This window comes from Ailuropoda melanoleuca, chromosome 13, assembly GCF_002007445.2.
Source record: "Ailuropoda melanoleuca isolate Jingjing chromosome 13, ASM200744v2, whole genome shotgun sequence".
Taxonomy (NCBI): domain Eukaryota; kingdom Metazoa; phylum Chordata; class Mammalia; order Carnivora; family Ursidae; genus Ailuropoda; species Ailuropoda melanoleuca.
In genome coordinates, this window is record NC_048230.1 from 20,518,792 (window position 1) to 20,543,118 (window position 24,327).

The following is a 24,327-nucleotide window of genomic DNA, read 5'->3' on the forward strand; positions in this document are numbered from 1 at the left end:
AAGATCGTCCTTTGCTGACCAAAGCATTCAAGGCTTGAGCCCTCTGTGGCATTGAACATGTGATCTGAGTCACAAAAATGCCCTGTGTAATTATTTAAGCCTTTGGCAATACAGGCTGATATCGGGGTGACCGGCCTGCCCTCCAGCCCAGGCTTCTCTGTGTGCTTTCCCAGCAGGCCTGTGAGATGAGGTGTACTCCAGCCCCATACTTCCCTGTCCCACTACCGCTGTCCGAGCTGACCTAAATCCTGCACACAGGCGGGACAAGTTCTGTTCGTCCTTTGGGGCCAAGCACCAAGATCATTTCTCCAACACCAAAATCCAAGTAGAGACTCTCCTCCAGGTTCTTACCACATTTGGGTCCTCCCTCCACAAAGACCTGTTCACCCTGTATTACAATCCCCTGCTGGTGGGACTGTCTTCTCTGTGCTCGACTGTGAGCTCACAGTCTTGGCGAGCAGAATCTGTGGCTGGTCCCCATACGGGGCAGAGCAAATGCTCAGGAGATGCTTGTGACACCTGTGTGGCCTCTGCCCCAGTTGCAGCCCTGCCCTGGGGCCCAGACCCCTGTGTACCTGTAAGGCATAGGACACAGAAAGGCCCACCAGCCCCGGACTCAGGTTGTTTCTGCCAATCACAGCAAAGAGTGCAGCAAAGAGCACAACACAGTTGCCCACGAACTCCACTTGGATCCCCAGCCACCTGGAAGGACAAGACAAGGAGCAGGTGGGGCAAGTGCAGAAGGAGGTAATTTCCTGTAGAGGGGGAAGGAGGAAGTGGGACCCAGAACTTCAAGGTCTCTCCTGCAGAGATCCTGGTGGGAACTCCCAGAGGAACAGGGGTTGAAGGACGAGGCTTCTGACCTGTTGGAGGCAATGTAGGCGTAGCAGCTCTTCTGGTTGGCATCCACTTTAGCATCACTGATGGCCTTGAAGTCCTGGCTACGGCCATAGGCCCGAATGACGCTGGAGCCAGTCACCGTCTCCGAAAAGTGGGAGTAAATGGGCGAGCGGCTGATGGATTCCAGCCTCTTTAGCTGCCGTGACGTAGCCACATAAAAGCGCTGGCAGAGAATGGAGAATGAGCTTGACGTCAGCACCGTGGGACCCCTGACTCAGACCTGCATGCCCTCTGAACCCATCTGGGCCTCCTCTCAGCCAGCCCCACTCCCGCATAAGACTTTGCTTCCTTTCTCTACCTGATGTGGCTTCAGGAACTCATTCCACCCTTTCCCCTGGGTCAGCTCTGCTGGGTCTTCCAGGCCACTTCCTCCATGAAGCCTTTCGTGATTCCCTCTCATCTCCTGACCCCCCTCATGCCCTAAGGGGCCTGGATTACAGTACTCACTCTGGTTGGCTTCCTAAATCAGTGACTATGCCTGTCTCCTCTGAGGTGCCCCAGCAATGGGCTTACACAGTCAGAATATCACAGAATTTAAAAAAATAAGATAATTTTGTATTCTTTTTCTTAAAGACCCCCTCCCCATCTCACCCCCAGTTTTTTAAACTTCAGCCCCACAGAAACACAGTTCTGCCTCCAGCTTCCATCCTCTAGTCTGTGGGCCCAAAGACGGCCAGAGCCTTACAGGTTGGGTATCTGAGAGTCCCCTGTCTCTGCACAGAGCACAGCCCAGATCACCTGAGCTTCTAGCCACCTTGTGGATTACCTTCAGCAACTGATTAAACTCATGGCAGGACAGCAGCTCAGCAGCACAAATGCCTTACCGTCAGCCCTATCCGAATGTTACCAAGTCATCTGTGTTAAAAACACATATGCATATATATGTTTGGATATGTATAAAGGAAGGGAAGGATAATGTGTCTCACACTGTTAAAAAATTTTTATTTAAAAATAGGCAGCAAGGGGTGCCTGAGTGGCTCATTTGGTTTAGTGTCTGCCTCCGGCTCAGGTCATGATCCCAGAGGCCTGGGATTGAGCCCCACATCGGGCTCTCTGCTCGGCATGGTTTCTGCTTCTCCCTCTCCCACTGCCATTCCCCCTGCTTGTGCTCTCGGACTCTATCTCTCTGTCAAATAAATAAATAAATAAAATCTTTAAAAAAAAATAGGTAGCAAGAAGGAGTTCCTAGGTCAGCCACAATTTACAAGGATTTCATTTTATCCTAGCAACAACCCTATAAGGTAGATTCTATGATTCTGTTTTACAGGTGAGAAAAATGAGTTTCAAAGACGTGAAGTTACTGACTACTGTCCCTAACCAAATCCAGCGGCGAACTGCAGTCTGATCTCCTTAAGTCCCAACCCAGGTCGACTGTTCACACGAGAGCCCCGCCCGCATCAGCGCGTCACCAACAGAGAGCCCCGCCCGCATCAGCGCGTCACCAACAGAGAGCCCCGCCCACACCAGCACCTCGCCTACAGAGAGCCCCGCCCACACCAGCGCCTCGCCTACAGAGCCCCGCCCACACAAGAATCCCGCCCACACGAGTGCCACGCCCACCCACTAGCCGCAGACCTGCATCAAGACGTAGAAGACCGCCAGGGGCAGGGTGACCACAGTGAAGAGCGGAGTGCTGGCCACGATGACCACGAGGGTGGCGAGGGAGTTGTAGAAGGAATTCAGCAGCCTGAGGATAGTGGGGGCCAGAACCTCATCGATGACGCAGACGTCTTTGGAGAAGCGGTTAAGGATGCGGCCTGAGGGCGTTGTGTCGAAGAAGGACTGTGGCGAGCGCATCTTGTTGTGCAGCAGCGCCCGGTGAAACGTGCGTGCAGCGTGCACACTGCCCACCGTCAGCGTGATGGCTGCCAGCATCACCAGGAGCCCTGTTGGAGGAGGCAGAGACGTGTTCATGCACTGGGGCCGGGGGGAAGCATGCTGGGCTCAGGGCGGACAGGTGAGGAGGTAGGGAATGGCCGCGGTGGCTGGCAGGCTCAGAGACAGAGCTCCGCTAGGATGAGCTCAAGATGCCCAGAGGCAGGTGGACGGCCAAGGTGGGTGACGGAGGCGCTGGGGCAGGGCGATGGCCATGATGATGGAGGAAGACTCAGAGGCAAGGGCATGGTTTGGGGGATCCAGTGGCCCAGATGTGAGGAAAATACCTTACAGCTATCTCTCCCGCTCACCTTGCAGAATTCCCAGGGCAGCATAGACACCCAGCCTCATGGAGGTGTTATTCTGTCGGCTTTCCGCCATAGCTTCATTGGTCCAGGCACTGAGCCACACGTTGGCCCCAATGGCAGCCGCAGTTTGACCAGGATATAGGACGCAGATGGCCACCGTGGTATAGAACCCCATGGCCTTGGCATAATCCCAGAACACACTCAGCTTCACCTGCATGCCATGGCAGTCAAGGACAGAGGACTCTCGTGAGCCCCAGGACTATGGGGGGCCTGCCCACCCTCTCCAGCCTTCCTCGTCCATCCTACTCACAGTGCCCATCTCTGCCTCCTCTTCCTGGATCAGCTTCCCCCTCGCCTTCGCCTCCTCTGTCTGCACTCCCTTCTCTGCTGAACCCAGGCGTCTCCGGGACACAGGCCGGCCCTGGCCCTCGCTTTCCGAGGACATGACACTCAGCTGTCTGTGGAGGCAGCTGGTCAGGCCTGGGGGGGTGATCTCCAACAAATCCACAGGACAGAGCCCCAGGGGGTTCGGGCTGTAGCTGGAGGCCCAGGCTGTGAGCGGCAGGGAGATCACCCACCCATGCCCCACCTGGTGGGGCTTAGGGAAGGCACCGAGAGCTCTCAGGAGCTCACCTCATAAACTGCTTCTGGACCTCATACATGACCGGCTCGTTATCCATCAGGTCTGTGTGATTGCTCAGCGTGTCTTCAATCAGCAGCACCCCCTCATTCTCTGTGTCCTCCAAGGCTGCAGCAGGGTGGGAGAAAGGAGAAGTGGTAGATTAGCTCACCGTGCAAGCCGCTGGTGCTCCCCAGTCCCCACACCAGGGAAGATGCCCCAATGGACACGCACGAGAGAACATGAGAGGTGTGAAAGGACAGCAAGAACAAGAACAAAAATAAATGACCAATTTTGTGCTGGGAAAAAATAAAAGGCAGCAAGAAAGACTTAGGTTAGACACGGAGAAAAACTTCCCATCAGGGACTGTGGAGAAGGTCTCAAATACAAGGGTCAGGAGCTTGGGCTCTGGAGGCACACTGGCTGAGCTCAAATGCCACTTCCTCACTGCATGACTTTAGGCGGCCATGTAAAATGGAGATAATAATAGTACCCACTTCGTGGTGTCATTGTCATTGTGAGGATTAAAGGAAAGAATGTGTGTCAAGTGCTTAGCAAGGGGCGCAGCCCTTGTACATGTTCAACACATGCCAGCCGTCTATGCAGCAGTAGGCAAGAAAACTCAGGAAAAGGTCTGTGAGCCAGAGTTCAGGGGTGAGGAGCCAGGACTGGACCACAAGGGGGTTTTTAGTGGCCCAGAGACTTCAAAACACTCCATGAGGACAGGGAATTTTCCATTTGTCCACTGCCATCTCTCAGTGCCAAGAGTAGTGCTAGGACATAGTAATTATTACTCAGTCAATCTTCGTTGATAACAAAATGACCTTTCCAAGCACTTGCATATTTACCAAATGACTTATCTGTGGAACAGTCTTGCCCCACAGACTGAGCCTGGGCCCTTATGCCCTTTAGACACATGGGAAGAGTGGGGCTCTGAGGCCTGAGCTGCCGATAAGGTCACACAGTGAGGGAAGAGGAGGGGGAGGCACTTGACGACATCCAGTTCACTTTCCCTCTTGGCGACGTCTGACTGTCAGGCAGATGGTCCAAGTTCCTCGGAGCCTCCCTTTTATGACACTGGGCCCATCCAGAGACACTCAGAGACCCCCAAGACAGGGGAGATGCTGGGAGGGCGCGGGGATGTGGAGGGTCAGGGACGGCAGATACCGGTCCTGCTGTCCTCCTTCAGGCTCTCCTTGTCCTCCTCAGGAGCATAGTTGCAGAGGAAGTTGGCAAAGGAGCCATTGCGTTGCAGCAGGCCTGGGTAGGAGCCCACCTCAGACACCTGCCCATCAGCCAGCACTATGATGAAGTCCATCTGGGGCAGGAAGCTGATGCCGTGTGTCACCAGCACCCGCGTCTGGGGAGAAGACAGCAGGCTACCATTTCCACCATCCTTAGCCCATACCCCTGGCATAGGCACAAGGCCATGGAGTGAGTGTGAGGTGCCCGTATGCCAGGGAGCATGGACAAGCCCATCAATGACTCACTCCATGCTCACCGCTGCTGCCTCCGTGCCTCTGGGGTGGGTCCCCTCTGCCACACAACCAATATTCCTGCTTCTCAGGCCTCCTACTCTTCCAGGTCTCCTCCAAACCCCTTGGCCTCCCACCAGTTCTCTCCTAGGGTCCTAGGTCTCCCCTTAGCCCCCCCAACCTCTGGGAGGCCTCACCTTGCCTGCCAGCACACCTTCTGGCCCAATGACTTGGTCAAAGATATGCTTGGCCACGTGAGAGTCCACAGCTGACAGTGGGTCATCCAGCAAAAAAAGATCAGCTTCACTGTAAACAGCTCGGGCCAGACTGACCCGCTGCCGCTGGCCCCCAGACAGGTTAATGCCCTGGATGGAGGAGAGAGGTGGGAGGTGTGTATTGGGTAGAAGGGAGTCAGACAGGCACAAGGGGACAAGGGCCCTGTCACCATCATTCAACAAAGCAGACCTCGAAATTCTCATTTGATATGCCTGGTCTCGTCCCTGTGAAGCTCTGAGGCCACAGAGGAAGAGGTGGTGGCTCCCAAGAGTCCCCCCGGGGCAGGTGAGGACATCCTGCTCCCTTTGCTCCACTACCCTGCCCAGCTGGTTTCCCTGCCTGCTGCCTTTATATTCTGAAAGGCTGGAAATCCCCAGGGGATCCTTAATAGACCTTTTAATATCCCATCACCCATCCAGTTTGCAGATGACTTTGATAACACTGATCCTATTTGATCTTCATGTTAGTCCTTTCAGGGAGGTATCATCAGCCCCACTTTCTACGTGAAGAAATTAGAGCCCAAGATGTTAATGACTTTGTCCAAGGTCCTGAACTATTCAGGGCAGAAGCAAGAATGGAAAATCCTCAACAATCCCAAAATTCGACTCTGAGATTGTTCAGGACCCAGAGCAGAGGTAAGATCTGTCCTTAAACCCATCATGGGGAAACTGAGGCACCTAACAGTGGGGCTGGGCTCAGAAAGCAGACCCCAAAGATATAGCCTGCTTTCCTACCTCCTGCTTTCCTACCTCCAGCTTTCCTCATTCACTCTGGAACAGGGCCCAGCTTTTTCGGGTACCCTGAGCAACTGAGCCTGGGGTGGGGTGGGGTGGGGTAGCAAGTGTGGGATGGGAGCTGGAGCTACTGGGGAGAAGCAGGGGGTGGACTGAGGCTCATGAGCGTGCCTGCATTCAACTTGAGTTCCTACTATGTGCTGGGCACTAAATTGTGCTCAAATTGAGACACATTGTACAAAATAGCTGGCCTGTACTCTTCAAAAATGTCAAGGTCCTGAAAGACAAAGCCTGGGGAATTATCCAGATTGACAGAGAATAAAGAAATGTGACAAGTAACTGCAACTCATGATCCTGGATTGGATCCTCGCCCAGGAAAGAAAATCGCGAAAAAAGACATTTACTGGAACAAACGATGACATGTGAATACAAACAGTGAATTAAATAATAATATTGTACTGATGTTAAATTTCCTGATTTTGATAATTTGACTATAATTATGTTAGAGAATGCCTGTTTTGAAGGAATATGCACCAAAGTCATTAGTATTAAAAAAAAAAAACCCAAAGAGCTAAAACTATAAAACTCTTAGAAGAAAACACAGGGGAAAGATTTTCATTGGATTTGGCAATGATTTTTTGGATATGACATTAAATGGACAGGCAACAAAAGTAAAAAAGATATACTGGATCATGTCGGAATTGAAAGCTTTTTTTTTTTTAAGATTTTATTTTTAAGCAATCTCTACACCCGATATGGGGCTCAAACTCACAACCCCAAGATCAAGAGTCACATGCTCTTCCAACTGAGCCAGCCAGGTGCCCCAAATTTGCAAGCTTTTGTGTATCAAAGGACACTAGCAACAGTGTGAAAAGACAACTTTCAGAATAGGAGAAAACATTTGCAACTCGTATATTTGATAAGGGGTTAATATCCAGTATATATAAGGAACTCCTACAAGTCAACAACAAAAAACAAACAACTGGATTAAAAATGAACAAAGGACTTGTATAGACATTTCTCCAAAGAAAATACACGAATGGCCAATAAACCCAAGAAAAGATGCTCGGCGTCGTTCCTCATTAGGGAAATGCAAACCAAACCTTCAATGAAATATCCCCTCACACTCATTAGAATGGTTGCTCTCAAAATCCAAAACGCCCTCTCCCAAGAAAAGAATTGTGCTGGCAAGGATATGGAAATGGTGGAAGCCTTGTGCACTGTCAGTGGGAATTTAAAATGGTGCAGCCAATGGAAAACAGCATGGCATTTCCTCAAAAAATTTTAAAAAATGGAATTACCGTGGGATTTAGCAATTCCATTCCCATATATGCTCAAAAGAAGTGAAAGTAGAGTCTCCAAGAGATATTTGCATACCCGTGTTCATAGCAGTATTTTGTCCACAATAGCTAATATGGTGGAAGCGACCCAAGTGTCCACCGACAGGTGAAGGGGTAAACACAATGTGATCTACACACATGATAAAATATTACCCAACCTTAAAAAGGAAAGCAATTTTGACACAGGCTAGAACATGGAGGAACCTTGAAGATAGGATACTACGTGAAATAAGCCCATCACAAAATAACCCAGACACTGTCTGATTCCATTAATATGAAATACCTGAAGTAGGCCAACCTCCTAGGGCCAGGAAAGAGAATGGCAGTTGCCAGGGGCTAGGGGGAGCGGGGGGAATGGGGAGCTGTTTAATGGGTACAGGGTTTCAGTTTTGTAAGATAAAGAGTTCTGGAGATTGGTTACACAACCTGGGAATATGCTTAACACTACTGACCTGTACAGTTACAGATGGTTAAGATGGTACACTTTATGGCATGTGTAAGTTTGGCAACAATTAAAAATAAATCAATTTAAAAACAAAAGCTTTCACTGATGCCCCATGGTTTTTAGGGCAAAGGCCAAAACCTTAACCAAGATCTTTAAGGCTCTGCCTTGCCCTGTACCCACCTCTTCCTAACCTCCAGTTACATCAAATTGCACCAGAATGCCGGTCCACTCACCGTTCCTTGGCTCACACCATCAAAGACTTTCCATCACTGTTGGTAAAAAGCCTGCAAGGCCCTACATGACCTGGCCTCCCTGACTCCTCACTGGCCTCGTTGACTCCTCCTCACCCCTGCTCACTCCTCTTTGGCCACACTGGCTTCCTTGCTTGTCCTGACTGCCTCAACACATTCCTGCCTCAGGGCCTTTGCACTTACTGCTCTCTCTGCTCCAAATGTCCCCAGATATGGACCACTTCCTCACTTTGTCCAGGTATCCCATTCTCAGTGAGGTTTTCCCAAGGCACCTTAACAATACGGCTCTGCATATATTCCTATGCTTTCCCGTTTCATTCTCTCCCCTTAACATTTACCTAATCTACTATATATGTCACATATTTTGTTTACTATATATGTCACGTATCTTGTTTATCATCTCTTTCCCCCACTAGAATGTAAGCGATACGAAAGCAGAGAGTTTAGTCTGGTGTATTCGCTGCTGTATAAGACTTTCTGGCATATGGTAGGGATGTAACAAAATCTGATAATGAATGAAGGACTGATGAGCTCTTCCTCCTCAGCGGTTAAGATTCAGCTCAAAAGTGATGCCTTTCCTTAGGCAGCTCCACCTTCACCGCCCTCCTTGACCCCTTGCACAAGCTTCCAGCCTGGCCCCCAGGGCATTCTACAACCCCTATCTGTTCCTAAGTCAACCTCTCCCATCATAGATCCATTTCCCCAGTGCTGAGCACAGAGCTGAGAGATTCACATGAATGTGGGAAGGAAGGGAGGAAGGGAGGAAGGAAGGGAGGGAGGGAGGGGTGCATATATAGACCTGAGCTGGGCCAAGGTGGGCAGCTGTATGGGCTGACCCCCTAGAGGATGGGAGGGGGCCATGTACCTTCTCTCCAATCTCTGTCTTGTCCCTGCCGGGCAGCATCTCCAGGTCGCCTAGCAAGGCACAGGCTTCCAGAGCTCGTTGGTACCGCTTGGGGTCCAGGGCTCGGCCGAACAGGATGTTTTCCTGAAGCGTGCAGTTCTGGATCCAGGCCTGCTGGGGCACATAGGCCACGGAGCCCTGGCCAGAGGAGAAGTTACCTCGGTGTCCACTCAGGCCCTGGCCGGGCAGCCCTTGCCAGGAGTTCTGCCCTCTCTCACCTTCACACACACCGTGCCTTCCAGTTTCTCCATCTCTCCCAGCAGGGCAGACACCAGGGAGGACTTCCCACAGCCCACAGGACCCACCACGGCCACCAGTGCCCCTTTTGGCACCTGGATGTCTAGGCTGAGGGCAAGGAGGCCGGGAGCCCAGTCAGAGGTAGGGATCAGGGTTTTGGTCCCCCGACCTTCCACCTAGAGACCCAAGCCCCCTTCCCTTTCATTTTTTTTTAAAAGATTTTTATTTTATTTATGTGACAGAGAGACAGCCAGCGAGAGAGGGAACACAGCAGGGGGAGTGGGAGAGGAAGAAGCAGGCTCCCAGTGGAGGAGCCCGATGTGGGACTCCCGAACGCCAGGATCATGCCCTGAGCTAAAGGCAGACGCTTAAGGACTGCGCTACCCAGGCGCCCCCCTCCTCCCTTTCAGACACTACCCTGAGAAGCGGAGGCCCGCTTTCCAAGCCAAAATGGGGGCTGGGTGTGTGTGTGTTGGGGGGGGAACTGGGTTCTGCTACTGATCTGAACTTTGGCCCATTTGGGGCCGCTGAGAAGGGACAGAAGTTGGTACCTGTGCAGGGTAGGGGGCAGGTCCTGGGCCCAGGTGAAGGTGCCATTGTGTATGGTGACAGCATAGCCTGGGAGGACCAAGGTGTACAGGGTCAGGGTGGGGGGGGCAGGGCAAGGGGGGGCGGATCCCTGGGGGGAGGGGCCAAAGGGAGAAGGCAGGAAGCTTGGGGTGGAGGAGGGGTAGGGAGTCCTGGGGCGGGGGCAGGGAGCCCTAGGAAAGGAAGCAAAGTGGGGCAGGCCTGGGGGAGGGATGAAGTAGACTGCAGGGAGAGCCCGGAAGAGGGAGAAGGTGGCGCTGGTGGGAAAAGAGGAAGAAGAAAAGGCAGTCACCAGAGACAAGTCAAGCTTAGAACAGAAGATTTTCTGGAGCAGGGCGGGGGCAAGGGCAGCCCAGGTAGAGGGTGTCTGGACCTGGGGTGATGGTCTTTCTTTCCACACACTGGGGGTCAAGTTCATCTTGGCTCAGGAAATGCTGGATCCTTTTCAGAGACACACTGGTCTGCAGGAGAGTGAGTCAGCCCTGGAAGCTGCACTCCTCCTCCCCCCCACCCCTCCCTACAGCCTCCCCCACCCCTCCCTGACTTCCTGGGAGAGGCAGGATGTCCTAAGGGCCCAGATGGGGTGCTGGGGCCCCTCCCATGACTGGGTCTTCTCTGGTTCCCACTGCCAAAGTTAGGGCCTAGGTTGGTAAGAGGAGGTGTCTCCAGAGCTCAGGTTTCTGGGGACCTCACCTGTCTCCCTCTGACTCCAAATGACCCCTGATTCTAATGGTGCCAAATACCCACGCCCTGAATCCCAGGAGCCTCCTTGATTATGCCCTGACCCTGACCTGCCTGAACTCCCGCAGAGCGCCCAGCCCCACCCAGGCTTACCTGGATCAGGCTGCTGATTAATTGGGGCAGCATGTTGAGGGGAATCTTTAAAATATTGAACAGGGACACCGACACAAAGGCCTTCTCAGCATCCAGCACATTGTTTGGGTCCACAGACACATACACCCCGAGGGTGGTCAAGGTCACCTGGGAAGGGCGTGGAGGGTGGGTGTCAGAATGGAGTCTGTTGGGCCCAGAAGCCTGGGCTGGCCAGGGGGGAGGCGGGAGACCAGCCCCAAGGGGGAGAGCCTTACCAGGAAGGGGGTGCAGACCCAGGTGAAGGTGGAGATGGCTTGGAGGTACGCAGACTTGCGCAACAGCCGGAGCTCGTCCTCGCGGATGCCCTCTACCTTCTCCGAGAAGCTGGGCTCCCAGGCATACAGCTTCAGCACCTTGATGCCAGCCAGGATCTCACTCATCAGCTTGATGCGCGAGTCCTTGAACTTCATTTGCTCTACCTGCGGAAAGAGGGGCAGTGGGGTGCCCTACTCCCCTTCCCAGACCTCTCTCGACAGGGGCTCCCACCTCCCGTGCACCCACAATGCACTGCAGCCATTCAGCCGGCTCCCAGGCCTCCTCCTCCTCCTGCAGGGCCGGGGCTGCCCCTCAGCCCCGGGTGCCCCACCCAGCCTCCCCTTCTCCTCCGTGTGCAAAGGGAGAGGGACAAAGGGAGAGGGAGAGAGAGACTCTCCAGCAGACTCCCTGCTAAGCGAACAAGGAGTCCGATGATGCGGGACTCTATCCCAACACCCCGAGATCATGACCTGAGCTGAAATCAAGAGTCACACGCTTAACTAAGTGAGCCACCCAGGCGCCCCAGTATGCATATTCTGAAGGGAAACAACAGGATTCTGTGAGAGAGTAATAGAGTGGGGACTGGGAAATCAGAGTTTATGCTGGGGAAGATAGAGGAAGCTTGAGCAAGCAAGGAAGGGATGAGGTGTGTTCCAGGGAACAGTGTGTGGGGTGGCCGAGAGGCACGCATAGCCTGGCACTTTGGGGAAAAGAAAGAAGGTCAGAGCGGCTGCCGCTTGGCCATACCCCAGGGGGTGAGGGCTGGCAGGCGAGCAGGGGCCTGGTGGGTGGTCACAGGGAGTTGGCATTTACTCCACATGCCGGGGGAAGCTACTGAAGACTCCAGTAAGTGTTTGCAAATAGAGGACTGGACGACTGGCTATTCACACTGGGCACAGTGTGGGAGAACGCTCTCATCAGACCGGAAGACATAGGTTTGAGGCCCCGCTGGGCCTGATTCTGGATTGCCCTAGCCTCTCTGGGCTTTGGTTGCTCCGCTGCGAAGGGAGAATGTTGCTAAAACCCTTTCAGGGGTCTTGTGAGGATAGAGTGAGCTAACGTTTGTGGAAGTGGCTTATGGCCATCCTTACTCAGTGATCAAGGCAGGCGAGGGGCTCCAGGTTAGTGAATGGCCTCCCCCCCGGCAGGCGGCCAGGTGCTCCAGGCAGGAGCAGCAAACCCATGGTAGCCCTTACCTGGAAAGCACGCATCTTCATGGCCACAGCTCCATTGAGCGGGATCAGCAAGACCATGAGAGCCACCCCCGCCAAGATGGAGGGACCCAGGTTCTGCGGAGACACGGGTGGACTGAGAAGACAGACAACTAAAGGACGTGCACAGAATCCCACAGACAGACGGAAGCCTACTGATCGGAAACACGGAGTCGGGCAGGAAGCAAAAGATGGTAGTCTTTTGCCAAAGGGATAGCAAAAAGCAGACCTACAGAAAAAGCCCAAATGCTGAGAACATGGACAGAAGCGGCCAGCCATCAGATAATGACAACAGACAGGGACAAACAGGCAAACATGGAAGGCTGGCCAGACACATGGGAAGGCAAATACAGACCGACCGACAGCGACAGCCAGACTCGCCCCCACCCTGCCTCCAAGTCCCTCTCTCTCCTTCCCTGGGATCTGGGAGAAGGCTAAGCGCAGAGGCTGGGAACGCTCAGCTGCAGACACCAGCATCCTCGCGGTCCTGTCCCCGACCCAAATATGTAGGGAAGCTCTTGTGTCCATCATGCAGCCCTCTGCTGACCCAGATTTGCCCTCTCTTGTCCTTTCTTGGCAGGGTCAAAGTCAGAGGAAGGGGGCAGAGGCCCGAGCTCAGGAGTCACCTGCCAGAGGAAGTAGATGGCCAGGACAATCTGCAGGGGTGCGGACCACATCAGGTTGAGGAAGGGAGCCAGGTCCATGAAGCGCTGGGCATCCACAGACATGAGGTTGACAATTTCTCCCACGGAGGACTCCCGTTTGGCTGAATTGGTGATAACCAGGGCCTGCGGGTGGACAGTAGGGCAAGGGGCAGGGCCCGTGAGCCTCTCCAGCACTCCCCAAGCTGGCCTCTGGAGCCCCCCGCTGCCCTGTTCCAGCTGACCTTCCGATAGATGACACCTGTGATCACCATACGAAGTTTCAACGCCGACACAAAGATTAAGTGGTAATACTGCTGTAAGATGAGCGTCTGCGTCGTGGAGCATGCGAACATCAGCCCGGCCACCAGGAAGCCCCACCAGGTGGGGGCCGTGGGGTTGGAGATAAACCTGATTAGGATGCTGGAGGGAGGGAGTGAGGCATGAGGGCGGGGAGGCTCCCCCAGGCTGCTCCCTCTACCGCCGCTCTCCCCTTCCGCCGTCAGCCTCCGCTCTGGGCTGCCTTCGAAACCTCCCAGGTGGGGGCTGCTGGCCCCCCACGCCCCCACCCAGACCACCCCCACAGCCAGACTCAGCCCAGTGCTGCCTCAAGACCATGACCCACCAACTCTCCTCCCTTCTGCCCTCCCCTCTTCCCTTACCTGCCATGGCCCCGCTGCCTTCCCCTTCCATCGCTCTCACTGCCAGCCTACCTGCCTGCCTTTCTTGCCTCTTGAACCACATGGCGGGAAGAAATGTCACATGTTCACAGATTAGACTTTCCTGCATCTTCTCCTTGGAGGCGGAGCCTACCACATGACCCCACAGACTCTTCCCCCTCAAATCCAAATTCTACCCTCTCCAACATCAGCAGCCCCCAGGGCTGCTCAGTGACCTTCCCCAGGGCCCTAAGCCACCTCTTGTCCCCCAGCTCCCTTCACCTCTGTTCTCTTACCTTCTCACTGCCCGAACTCCCCACTCCGCTTGGTAGCTACCCACTTATGTCTTGCCACTTAACCACCCAGCGAGAACTCCCTTCCAACCACAGCCTTCCCTCCAAGCTTTTGCTCTCTTTCTCCTCTGCCTCAGGAGAGCAGGTGTCCCTCTGGCTTTCCAAGCCTGGTCCTGTCCCGCTGAGCCTTGACCACCAACCACCTGGTCAGGAACACGCTCCATCATTGCTCCCCTTTCTCCCGATCGTTTCTCCCGATCGTCAATAGAGCCATCTCTGCTGGCGGCTCTGTACCTTCACCTATTGGCGTGACCAAGTCTCTTCCGTGTTGGAACAAACCTCCCCTCGACCCCATGGAGCTGCCCCCATAGCCAGGCCCCTCCTCCCACTGTGTGTTGACTGCGTCTCCCGAAAAGATGTTCAAGGGCTAACCTCTGGCACCTGTGAATGTGACCGTATTAGAAGACAGGGTGTTTGCAGATGTAATCAAGTTAAAATGAGGTCATACTGGAGTAGGGTGGGCTCTAATCCAGTGACTAGCGTCTTCATGAGAGAAGAAAGGGATTTGCACAGAGACACAGATGTGAGTGTGCACACGTGCGCACACTCACGCGCAAACACACACACACACACACGCACAGGGGAGAATGCTGGAGGCAGAGATTGGAGCAATGTGTCTACAAGCCTAGGAACGCCCGAGATTGCCAGCAACCACCAGGAATTAGGAGGGCTGCTATAGATTCTCACTCACAACCTCTAGAAGGAGCCAACCCGCCAACAACTTCATTTCAGACTTCTGGCCTCCAGAACCAGGAGAGAATGAATTTCTGTGGTTTTAAGCCGCACAGTTTGTAGTGATTAGTTACAGCAGCCGCAGAAATTGAATGCATTTTCTTTACAGGAAGTTTCTAGATCTCCATGGCCCTGCTCTCCAAGGCAGACCCCCAGCTCTAGGCCCTTGCCCTCTGTCTCAGCCTCCATTCTTGGTGCTCATGAGCAAACTCTATGTTGCCTTCCTGCTGCACCGGAAGCCATGCCTTGTTCCAGAAGCATTCTCTGTTCTCTGCTCCACGATCCGTTCTCTCCGCGACTCTGGCCCCTCCAAGCCAGTCTTCTGCTCACCCCTTATCTGGGACTCTGTCTGGGGTCCCTACATGAGCCCTCTGGGAGAGCCCGGCCACAGATACAGGACCCTGGGCTTCTACCCAATGGATCTGAAAACGTGGTCTCCAGCCGGCTGGGAATGTCCCCTTGGGGGCCTCCCCACACTTCGGGCCCAACATAGCCAAGACTCAACTCACCACCTTGCCCGGTGCCCAGCCCCTTCCTTCCACTGTATGCATCGTCTCCGTGAAAGAGATTTGTCGCCCTCCAGTTATCCAGGTCAGCACCCAGGTGGCCCCTAACCCCTCCCTCATCCCCAGCAGCACCTGAGTCTAGTCTCATTCCTGGCCTGGACTCTCCTCTGACCTGATCAGCCCCCTTCCATCCATCCATCCACCCCCCACACGACTGGCTGAGATCCTTCCGAAATGCAAACCAGATGCCCCTCCCTGGCTTCAAATCTTTCAAGGATATCCTTAGCTCTTCCTCTCTCCCCGTCCCTCTGGTCACCCTTTCCTCCAGAATTCAGAAATAACCTGGAGTTCTTGAGTCATACCGGTTGAGGCCTTGGTCGTTTTGCATGGGCTGCACTCTCCCCCTTCCTCACCTAGTCAACTAGCACCTGCCGGCCCTTCCAAACTCCCAAACTCGATGACCTCCCCTGCTGGCAGGGACGTCCCTGCTCCTGCTCCTTCCCAGGCTGGCTTCCCTGCCCCTCCCACGGATTTCCAGACACGTGACTGCAGCTCCGCCTGCGTTCCCCTCTGATGGGTTTACACCCTGGTTTCTCCCTCAAGACTTTAAGACCCTGTCTTATTTAGCTCTGTATCCCTCGTGCCTGTCCCGTTCCGGTACACTGGGAGCTCAAGAAGGATTTTTTGAATGAGAATGCAGACACGCATGAAAGGAGGGACAAGGTGTTGGGGGGCTCAGCTGCTAGGCGGCTGTCCTTCTTACCCCCTCTTTTGAGAACTCTTCCCAGTCAGAGCCACCCATGCGACAGATGACAGAGCCTATCAACGGGAAGGAGCACCGCAGCTGGAGTTCAGGGCCCTGGACTCCATCCTGACCAGCTGTGTGCCCTGGGGCCAGCTTGCCTCTCTGACCTTCTGCTTCCTGGACTGTTTGTTTGGCTTTGAGTTTCCCTGCTTCCTCTCTTGTAAAATGGGAAGAGGGCCACCTCTCCGTAGGATCATAGGATCGTAGGATCATTGGGGGGTGGTTTAAAGACAGGTTTTTAAATGTGACTCGGGAAACTGAGGTGCAGGGACACTGGCACTTGCCAAAGGTCACACAGCGAGTGGGGATAGGCCCTTCGGTCCTGGTCTAGGATTCATTTCACTGCATGTTGTCCCTCGGGGCTCAGTCCTCAGGGACAGCCAGCAGCCCCCACTAGCCCAGGGAGGGTGGCAGCCAGAGCGCACGTGGTCAGACCTGAGCAGCTGTGGGTTGACGAAGGACAGCAGGTCCTGGATCACCTTGAGGCCTATGCTGATGAGGAGGGTAGAACCGAAGGTGGCCAGCAGGGCCCGCAGGAAGGAGGGCTGCCGGGGCCTGGCCCGGCCCCTCAGCAGCACCTCATCCTCCCTGGACGCTTTCGTCCCAGATGCCGCCGCAGCCTCGTCTCTGGTTCAGGGAGGAAGGAGCCGTGGGTAGAAATGGGCACATATGTCCCCAGGAGCCAAGCACCAGCCGGGGCTGGCCAGGAGCAGGGGGAGGGGGGACCTGCTTTCTTGGCTCTCAGGACTGGGAGAGTGATGGACACCATGACCTTCCAGGTGCGAATTCCCCCAAGTGACTCTATCTTCAGGTGCTTGGGGACCTGTTATGGGCTGTCCTCACTGCTACCCCAAGGGCTCTAACTCCAGCGATTCCCAGTCCTCTCGCAGCCTCCGCAGGGCAGGGTGGCGCCGGGGAGGCCAGTGACAGGGAAGGGAGACACGGGCGGGGAAGGAGAGTGACCTAGTCACTGGGGAGCCAAGCAGGGAGGGGGAAACAGGGAGAGGAAGAGAGGGGGTGCAGCATACAGACTGGGGGTCCGCCTGTCTTCTCCAAGGATCCAAGCCAGGGAAGCCAAGACACTGAGGACCGAGCCCAAGTCCCCGGCTCCTCCACCAGCCAGTGGCCAGTTAGCGGCTCCGGGTTGAGCAAGCCCTGAAGTCCCAGGCCCCTGGTTATGGGCTGGAGGGAAGGGGGTTCAGTCCTGGGGTCAGACATGGGAGGGAAGGAAGACTCCGAGCTCCAGTTCTGGGGTGGGGCAGTTGGCCAGTTGGCCAGACAGGTTCCTTGTCTTTGTGCAAAGCTGCCAGTGGGAAGACCCTTCAGCCAGAGGGACACCTCCTCCAGCCCCTGCCTCCAAACAGGAGGAGGCAGGATGGAGAGCAGAGGCTGGCCTCAACCTTCTCCCCCTGGCCCCCTCCCCTTCTGAGGGAAGTTCCTGGAAACCACCATTCAGGCTGGGCAGGGTAACGCAGCTGTGGGCCAGACCCCTGGGTGTGATGCCAGCTCGGCCACCAGCCACTAGGGGACCTTGGGGGCACTGTCCAACCTTCCTTCTTCCGCGTCCCCATCTCTGGAGACAACAGAGCCTCCCCCGCAGGGGTGCTAGAGACTGAGTTCATCTACACGTTTAGGGCCATGCTTGGGAGAGACTAAGGGTCACAGAAGTGTCAGCCAGTCTCTGGAGTCAGTAGAGCTGAAGGCCTGAGTGTCCAACCTCAGCAGCCCCCTGCACCTGCTCTTCTCCCCACCCCCACCCCTGCAATCACTTCAGGGCTAGCAGCCTCCCCTGCAGGAGACTTGGGGGTGGGTAGTGGGGTGTGGGGGATGTGGGGGACCCCTGGGAGGGCCTTACCGCTCGGCCTGCTTCTGAAGCTTCTTCCACTCCTCCAGCAGCCCCTGCACCAACTTCTGCGAACAGTCGTCCTCCTTCAGGGACCAGAGGTCTTGCTCCTCCAGGGGGCGCCGGTAGCCAAGGATGGCCATCCTGGGGCGGGAGCAGTCCCACACAGGGGCAGAGCTTAGCAGCCTAGAGCTGGGGACCAGGGTCTCCAGAGGAGGGTCTCCCTAAGGTGCTGTGGTCAAGGGCGGTGTGTCCTTTATTCCCCCAGGGAACAGGCTGGCGGTCACTGCTTCCCATGTCAAGTTCGTACCTCGGCCCTTTCTCCCCTCCTCCCCAGATGCCCCGTTGACCTTTGGGGCCTGGTGATGAAATTCACACTGACTGGGGCGCCGGGAGAGGACAAGGCCGGGTGGATGGAATCCCAGAACCAGGTGCCTCCTCCGTGCACCACCGACACAGTTATCCTCCTCAAGCCACTCGGAGGGGCGGCCAAGGAGATGACAAGCTGCAAGCTTATCCCGGACTGAAGAGCCAGGAACTAATTACAGCTCCCCTCTCGCCCCCTGGACCTGTGCCTGTGATGTGACAGATGCCGGGCTGGCCTGCAGCTGGGACAGGAGCTGGGCCAGCCCAGCCTCTGCACTCAGCCCCCAGCCCAAACAGACAGGTTTCCCTGTCCGCCCCTGCCCGCAGGGCCCTCTGGGGTCAGCATTTGGGGTAGGGGAAAAGAGCCAGGCTCAACTTCTGGCCTGCTCCCCTTCCTCCCTACCTCCCTTTTTCTCCTCCCTCTGGCCCAGGCAGGAGGAAGAGCCAACTCACTTTGTGAACCACCAGAAAGACAGGCGGGAGAGGAAGCCGGCACTGAGTTCCGGGCAGGGATTCTAGAAGATGAGAGGGTAGGACAGGAAGAAGCCTCTCAAAGCAGAGCAGAGAGAGCGGGAGCCCTCGTTCCTTCCTACCCCAAGCCCCAGTTGTGCAGATGACATGGGGATGGAAGGAACTAGAAAGGAAAGGGGCTGCTGGTAAGGGCTGGGCTGAGGCGTGGGCTGTGGAACCCCCACTACCCTCCAGCTTCCATGGAAAACTCACAGGGTTGACATTCTTTGGGGAGAAAAATGGCGGCTTCTCCCTGAAGCAGGATAGGATGAGTGCAAAGAGCAGCAGGGCGAAGTAGACGTAGAAGGTGGTGAAGCGGAAGGGGTCTGCGATCTTGCCCTGCGGGGGGAGGGGGAGGGCCATCAGGGGCTCGGGGAATTCTGGGCCCGCAGTCCTGCCCTGAGGGGTCCTCTGGGGCGTCAGGCACCTCTGGAGTAGGAGGCAGCACCCAGGTGGCACCTGGGTCTCCCACCCAGAGGGTTCTGAGAGATGGGGAAAGGTCACAGGGGGCCACTGTTCCGTGAGGACTTGCCAAGCACCCCACCTCCATCATCTTGTCCAACCCTCCCTACAAGGTAGGAAATCTAATGATACCCCATTTGCAATCGAGGAAATCAGCCTCCAAAAGCCTAAACAACTCGCCCAGGATCACACAGACAGTAAGAGGAGTGTTCCAAACGTAAGAACTAAGATGATCGGTAGGAGAAGAAAGGGATAAAGAAAGGGGGGGTGATCAGAAGGGGGAATGAAGCATGAGAGACTATGGACTCTGAGAAACAAACTGAGGGCTTCAGACGGGAGGGGGTGGGAGAATGGGATAGACCGGTGATGGGTAGTAAGGTGGGCACGTATTACATGGTGCACTGGATGTTATATGCAACTAATGAATCATCAAACTTTACATCAAAAACCAGGGATGTACTGTATGGTGACTAACATAATAAAAAAAAATTATTAAAAGAAAAAAAAAAGAGGAGAGTCCGAGCCTGCCCTTTGACGGCCTCCCCGTGACATGGAGAAACACCCACCCCTTCACCGCAGCGAAGGTCAAGACGAAGCCCAGACAAATGAGGGGAAGGGAAGAAAGGGGGAGAGCGGGATAATGGGACTTCCAGGTAGGACGGAACTATTCATGCGTGTCTGCACCCACGTGTTCATGACCCAGACGCTGGCAGATACCCCGTCAGACACCGCATTTGGTGGTGGCGGTCGTGGCTGCAGAACGGTCCCTTGCACTCCCATGAGCATTCCACAAGAGCTGTGTCAGGCCCCAGTCCTGCGTGTTACACGGGCCCTCACTCCAGGCCTCCAGCCTGCTTCCCCGCAAAGATGCAGCAAATAGGGGACAACACAGAAAGGACTGAACAAAGGGGGAGGTCCTGGGAGCAGGGGCGGGGCAGCCGGGGACCCAGCAGTGACCTTGAGCCCTGAGGCCATCCCCCAGACGGGGTTGCCCCCGGCAGGTTCCCCTTACCTTTGCCATGGCCGAAAGGATCTTGGAGCGGAAGGGGACAATGGCACAGACCACACACAGAAACCAGAAGATGATGAGGACCCCTGAGGACTGTACCCCCCGCAGCCGGTCATACTGGATTAGCAGGGTGGCCAGCAGCTGTGTAGGGAGGGCAAGGAAGGCTGGGCCAGAGCACCCACATCTGGACCAGCCTCTGTCCTCCCCACCCCACGTGGCCAGATGTTTTGCAGTCACCCCATCCTCTTCCCACTGCTATGGTGTCTAGCCCTTTCCCAAGAGCCCACTGTTCCCCCATCACAGTCCCACAACCCACTGGAGACCCTCCCGCATCCGCTTCCTGGGCCCCACACTGACCATGGTCATCCCCACCACCAAGGGGGTGACAAAGAAGATGGGGGCAGGGGCCCAGCCGTGGACCAGGCCGTGGAAGGAGTAGAGGAGGTCCGCCCAGGAGACGCACCACAGCAGGACGCCCACGGCCTACAGACAGGGCACATATTGGAGACTCCCATCTCCAGAGGTAGGCACAGTTCCCACCAGAAAAGGGCCTTTTATTCTGAAACCACCAGACCTGCCCCAGGTCTGGCCCTGGAAGCTAGGCTGGGCACTGGCCAGAAGCTTCCCATGGGTGGGGAGAACGTGGGCGGAGAACTTTCCTGAACTTCCGCAAGCCGAGACTATCTCATTTGACTGCAGACCCAGCTGGCAGGCTGCCATGGCCCTGAGCTGCACGGCGGGTGTAGCTCGGAGACCCTGTCCAGCCACTCATGGTGGCTTGGGGAGGGGGGCGGGAAGGAGAACCGTGAAAAGGAGAACCTTCCTGGTGCCAGCCCCGCCCACAGGAGATCCCGGAGCCCCTGACCGTCTTGAGCCTGGAGAGGTGGGAGAGGACGATGTAGCCTCGGTCATGGTGCCGCAGATAGAGCAGGTAGCAGGGCAGGGCGGCCCACAGGTAGACGCAGGGCGCCCAGGCCAGCAGGGAGCTCTGGAAGCAGGGAGTGAGGTCCGGGTTGTCGGTGTGCACAGACAGATTGGAGTCCTGCGGTCAGAGAGAAGAGCTCAGTGCTGGGGCAGCGGGCTGCAGAGTGCTCCCCCCACCCCCACACCCGAGGAAGGTGACGGGGTCAGACAGGTGCTCCCCAAGCTCTGGGGTCAGAAGGCACGTGAAGCTGACAGACCACCGGCGTGCACTCGAGCAGGTGCCGGAGGCGTGCGCGTTTGCCTACGAGGCCCCGGTCACCCGCTTCCTCATTTTCCTCCCTCTCTGATTGAGGGATAATTGAAGTACAATAAACTGCACCCGTGTAAAGTGCACGACCCGAGGGGTTTGGCGGTTGTGCGCACTGGCAAAGCCGCCGCCACAGGACCGATGCCGAATATTTCCATCATCTCACGGGTTCCCTCGTGCCCCTTTGCCGCCTGTCCCTCCCAGGCAACCGCTGCTCTGCTTTCTGTCATTCTAGAGTTCCACTCTTTTTTTTTTTTTAGATTGGTGTTTTATTTTATCCACGTAATCAATTGATGCATAAGGTTGAAGAGCCCACTTCTCTAAGCCTCTCCCAGGGTAGGGATAGGGGGCTTCTCTGTGCTTTATTTGCTTCTCCTTTAAATTCAGGAAGGCCATCCATCACTCCACCTACCTCACTGGCTAGGCATGAGCTCAAAGGAGCAAAGGGATAAAGAGAGAGCTTTGTAAATCACAAAGCCTCAAGTGACCAACCAACCATCCGCATTTGGCATTGTCCTGGTTTGAGCACTGAAAGTCTCCTGTCCTGGGGAACCCCTGAGTCCAGACAAGAACCCTTCCCATCTTTGAATAAAACTCCACCTACCGAGCCTTTCAGAAGGAGAAGGGGGAATACATTCAAACACGCATTTTAGTGCAATCATTTCTTCCAAGGCCACAAACGAACTGATCTTTTATTCCCCTCTTGTAAAGTATTACCTATACTTTCCAGAAAGCTCAGAAAATATAAGCAAGGAATAAAAAACCCCACCCACAATCTGATCCACACACGACAAGGGTTAACACGTGAGGGTATAAAACTCCCTACTTCCTAACTGCCAAATTTAAATAATCACCATTTTTATTTTTGTCTACGTTATAGACCTTCACATAACTTAAAAAGTCCAACCATAAAAATGAAAACGGTACCCTGCCTCACCACTCCCCACCCCAAGTTCATTTTCCAGGGGTAAATATGCCCCAAGTTGGCTAACCTTGTCCTGGCATCTACTTCCATGGTTTAAAGCAATCTGTTCTGACTATTTTTGTTTGATTTGCTAATTGTTTGATAATGAGGCTGCACGTGTCTCATCCTTTCCATCCGAGTGTCCTCATCCTTCCAGCGTAGAAACCCCACAGGCTTTTTTTAAACAAATATTCAGAGTCAACACTTTTGACTCTGTCAGTGTTCACTACAACAGGCTCTATGTCTTTCACGCTGTGTGACGTTGGGCAACATGCTTAACCTTTGCCTCTCTGGGCCTTGGTTTCTTTGAGGGTAACGTCAGGATGATACCATCTCCCCCCTGATGCCTCCCACCCTGGTCCCTCAGCTGTCACACTAGCCCAGGTGCTTACTTCCCCCTGAGCAATTTCCATGGGATTCTGGTCCCTTCCCTTCTGAGTCCTAGGAGCCCAGATCCCTGCCCGCACAAGGAGTCTTTTCCTTCCTCCTGGTTGATATCCCCCTCTTGGCGTGGGAGTGCCCCAGGGCTGTTCCTCCCTCTTCTCCATCTGCACTCCCCCCTGCCCCATCCCAGCCATCCCATCTAGTCCCTTCTACATGTCACAGTGACTCTCCTTACCTTCTCTGCTCTTTCTTTTCTCTATAGCACCCGCCACCTCTAACACATGATCTAAGTCACTGGCCTATTACATTTTCTCTCATCTCTTCCTGCTGCCATGTTATCTTTACTTCATTTATTGATGTGTCTTAAGCACTTACAACACTGCCAAGCACATCGCAGGTGCTCAGAACAAAACGTGGTTAAATAAGTTAAATGAACTATTCGTTGAATAAATGAATGAATGAACAAAAGGATAATATTACATCTTCCCCTAAACCTTCAGTGGTGCCCTAAAGCCTAGAAGACAAAGTCCAACCGTGTTACTATGGCACTCGAGGCTCCCAGCTGGCCTTGAATCATCTGTCCGTGTGAACTACTGAACTATCCGGGTGCTTCAGGTCTCCCACCTTAAGAAAATGCACACCCTGCCTCCCCTTCCTCTGCTCACCTTCTGCTCTCGAGTTCCATCTGGGTCAGCCCTCTGCCCTCTGATGCCCCTGCCTGCAGCCGAGAGAGGACTCTTCCTTTGTGCCCCTCGTTTCATGCCCATGAACCTGCAGTGTTTCCTGCTGCTCACGGAGCCAAGTCCAAGCACCCCCGGCCTTTTCTTCCCACCGCCTCTTTCCCCTGCTGCCAGCTCACCTCACACGAAATCTGTTCGGAGGGTCCCACTCCTACCCCTTTGCTCAACCTGCTTTCTCTCTCTCCCACCTGTCAAAATCCCAGTAACTATAGGGAAGGGGCGAGGGGCCAGGCTTAGGAGCCATGTGGAACACCCTTCTTCTGAAGTCAGCCCCTAGTGAGGGACCCCCCTTTCTGGAGCATCGTCTTCCACTCAATGAGGCTTTGTTGAGAGTGTGCTAGGGGTCAGACACGGGATTAGGTGCACTTATGGCAGATTGGTCCCTGCCTTTAAAACTTTGGCTAGCACGAGGTCCAGGGACACGCTGCCTGGGGTATTATATTCAAGCGCCAGTGGGCAAAGTTCATCCCAGCCCAATACATCTTGTACTCTGGAACCCTGCATTCGGTAGTCTCTCAAGCTATGTGAGCTAAGGACCCAACGAACCCTTGCTGAGCAACAGGCATGCTGGCCCAGGGCTGGGTACTGGGTCACAGAGGCCTGGTCAAGCACCCCAGGGGGAGGGAGGCAGACACATCTAATCCAGCTCTTTTCCCTTTTTAAAACACTTCTTGGGGCGCCTGGGTGGCTCAGTCGGTTAAGGGTCCAACTCTTGATTTCGGCTCAGGTCATGATCTCAGGGTTGTGAGATCGAGCCCCATGTCGGGCTCCAGCCTCTCTCCCTCTCCTTCAGCCCCCGGCCCCGCTCGCGTGTGCACGTGCTCTCTCTCT

At 54.9% G+C, this 24,327-nt stretch overlaps 1 protein-coding gene across 6 annotated transcripts in view; it reads right to left on the bottom strand.

Annotated features, from left to right (window-relative positions):
* The window catches only part of ABCC3 (ATP binding cassette subfamily C member 3), a 43,960-nt gene that overhangs the window by 10,959 nt on the left and 8,674 nt on the right, over nt 1-24,327 (bottom strand). The window contains exons 2-25 of one of the 6 annotated variants that reach the window (XM_034639977.1): nt 21,043-21,219; nt 20,535-20,660; nt 20,181-20,318; nt 18,920-19,045; nt 18,650-18,711; nt 17,843-17,974; nt 16,423-16,614; nt 13,178-13,355; nt 12,918-13,079; nt 12,277-12,369; nt 11,041-11,244; nt 10,787-10,933; nt 10,326-10,413; nt 9,916-9,982; nt 9,346-9,472; nt 9,089-9,265; nt 5,375-5,542; nt 4,870-5,062; nt 3,717-3,831; nt 3,394-3,541; nt 3,087-3,294; nt 2,476-2,786; nt 864-1,063; nt 576-702 (exon numbers count right to left, since the gene is read on the bottom strand). In XM_034639977.1, coding sequence (XP_034495868.1) covers nt 576-702; nt 864-1,063; nt 2,476-2,786; nt 3,087-3,294; nt 3,394-3,541; nt 3,717-3,831; nt 4,870-5,062; nt 5,375-5,542; nt 9,089-9,265; nt 9,346-9,472; nt 9,916-9,982; nt 10,326-10,413; nt 10,787-10,933; nt 11,041-11,244; nt 12,277-12,369; nt 12,918-13,079; nt 13,178-13,355; nt 16,423-16,614; nt 17,843-17,974; nt 18,650-18,711; nt 18,920-19,045; nt 20,181-20,318; nt 20,535-20,660; nt 21,043-21,219 — 3,666 coding nt within the window. Of the gene's footprint in view, nt 1-575; nt 703-863; nt 1,064-2,475; nt 2,787-3,086; nt 3,295-3,393; nt 3,542-3,716; nt 3,832-4,869; nt 5,063-5,374; nt 5,543-9,088; nt 9,266-9,344; nt 9,473-9,915; nt 9,983-10,325; nt 10,414-10,786; nt 10,934-11,040; nt 11,245-12,276; nt 12,370-12,917; nt 13,080-13,177; nt 13,356-16,422; nt 16,615-17,842; nt 17,975-18,649; nt 18,712-18,919; nt 19,046-19,885; nt 20,020-20,180; nt 20,319-20,534; nt 20,661-21,042; nt 21,220-24,327 lie in introns of those variants that run through there. The other 5 variants (XM_034639978.1, XM_034639979.1, XM_034639980.1 and 2 more) reach the window with 5 other exon arrangements.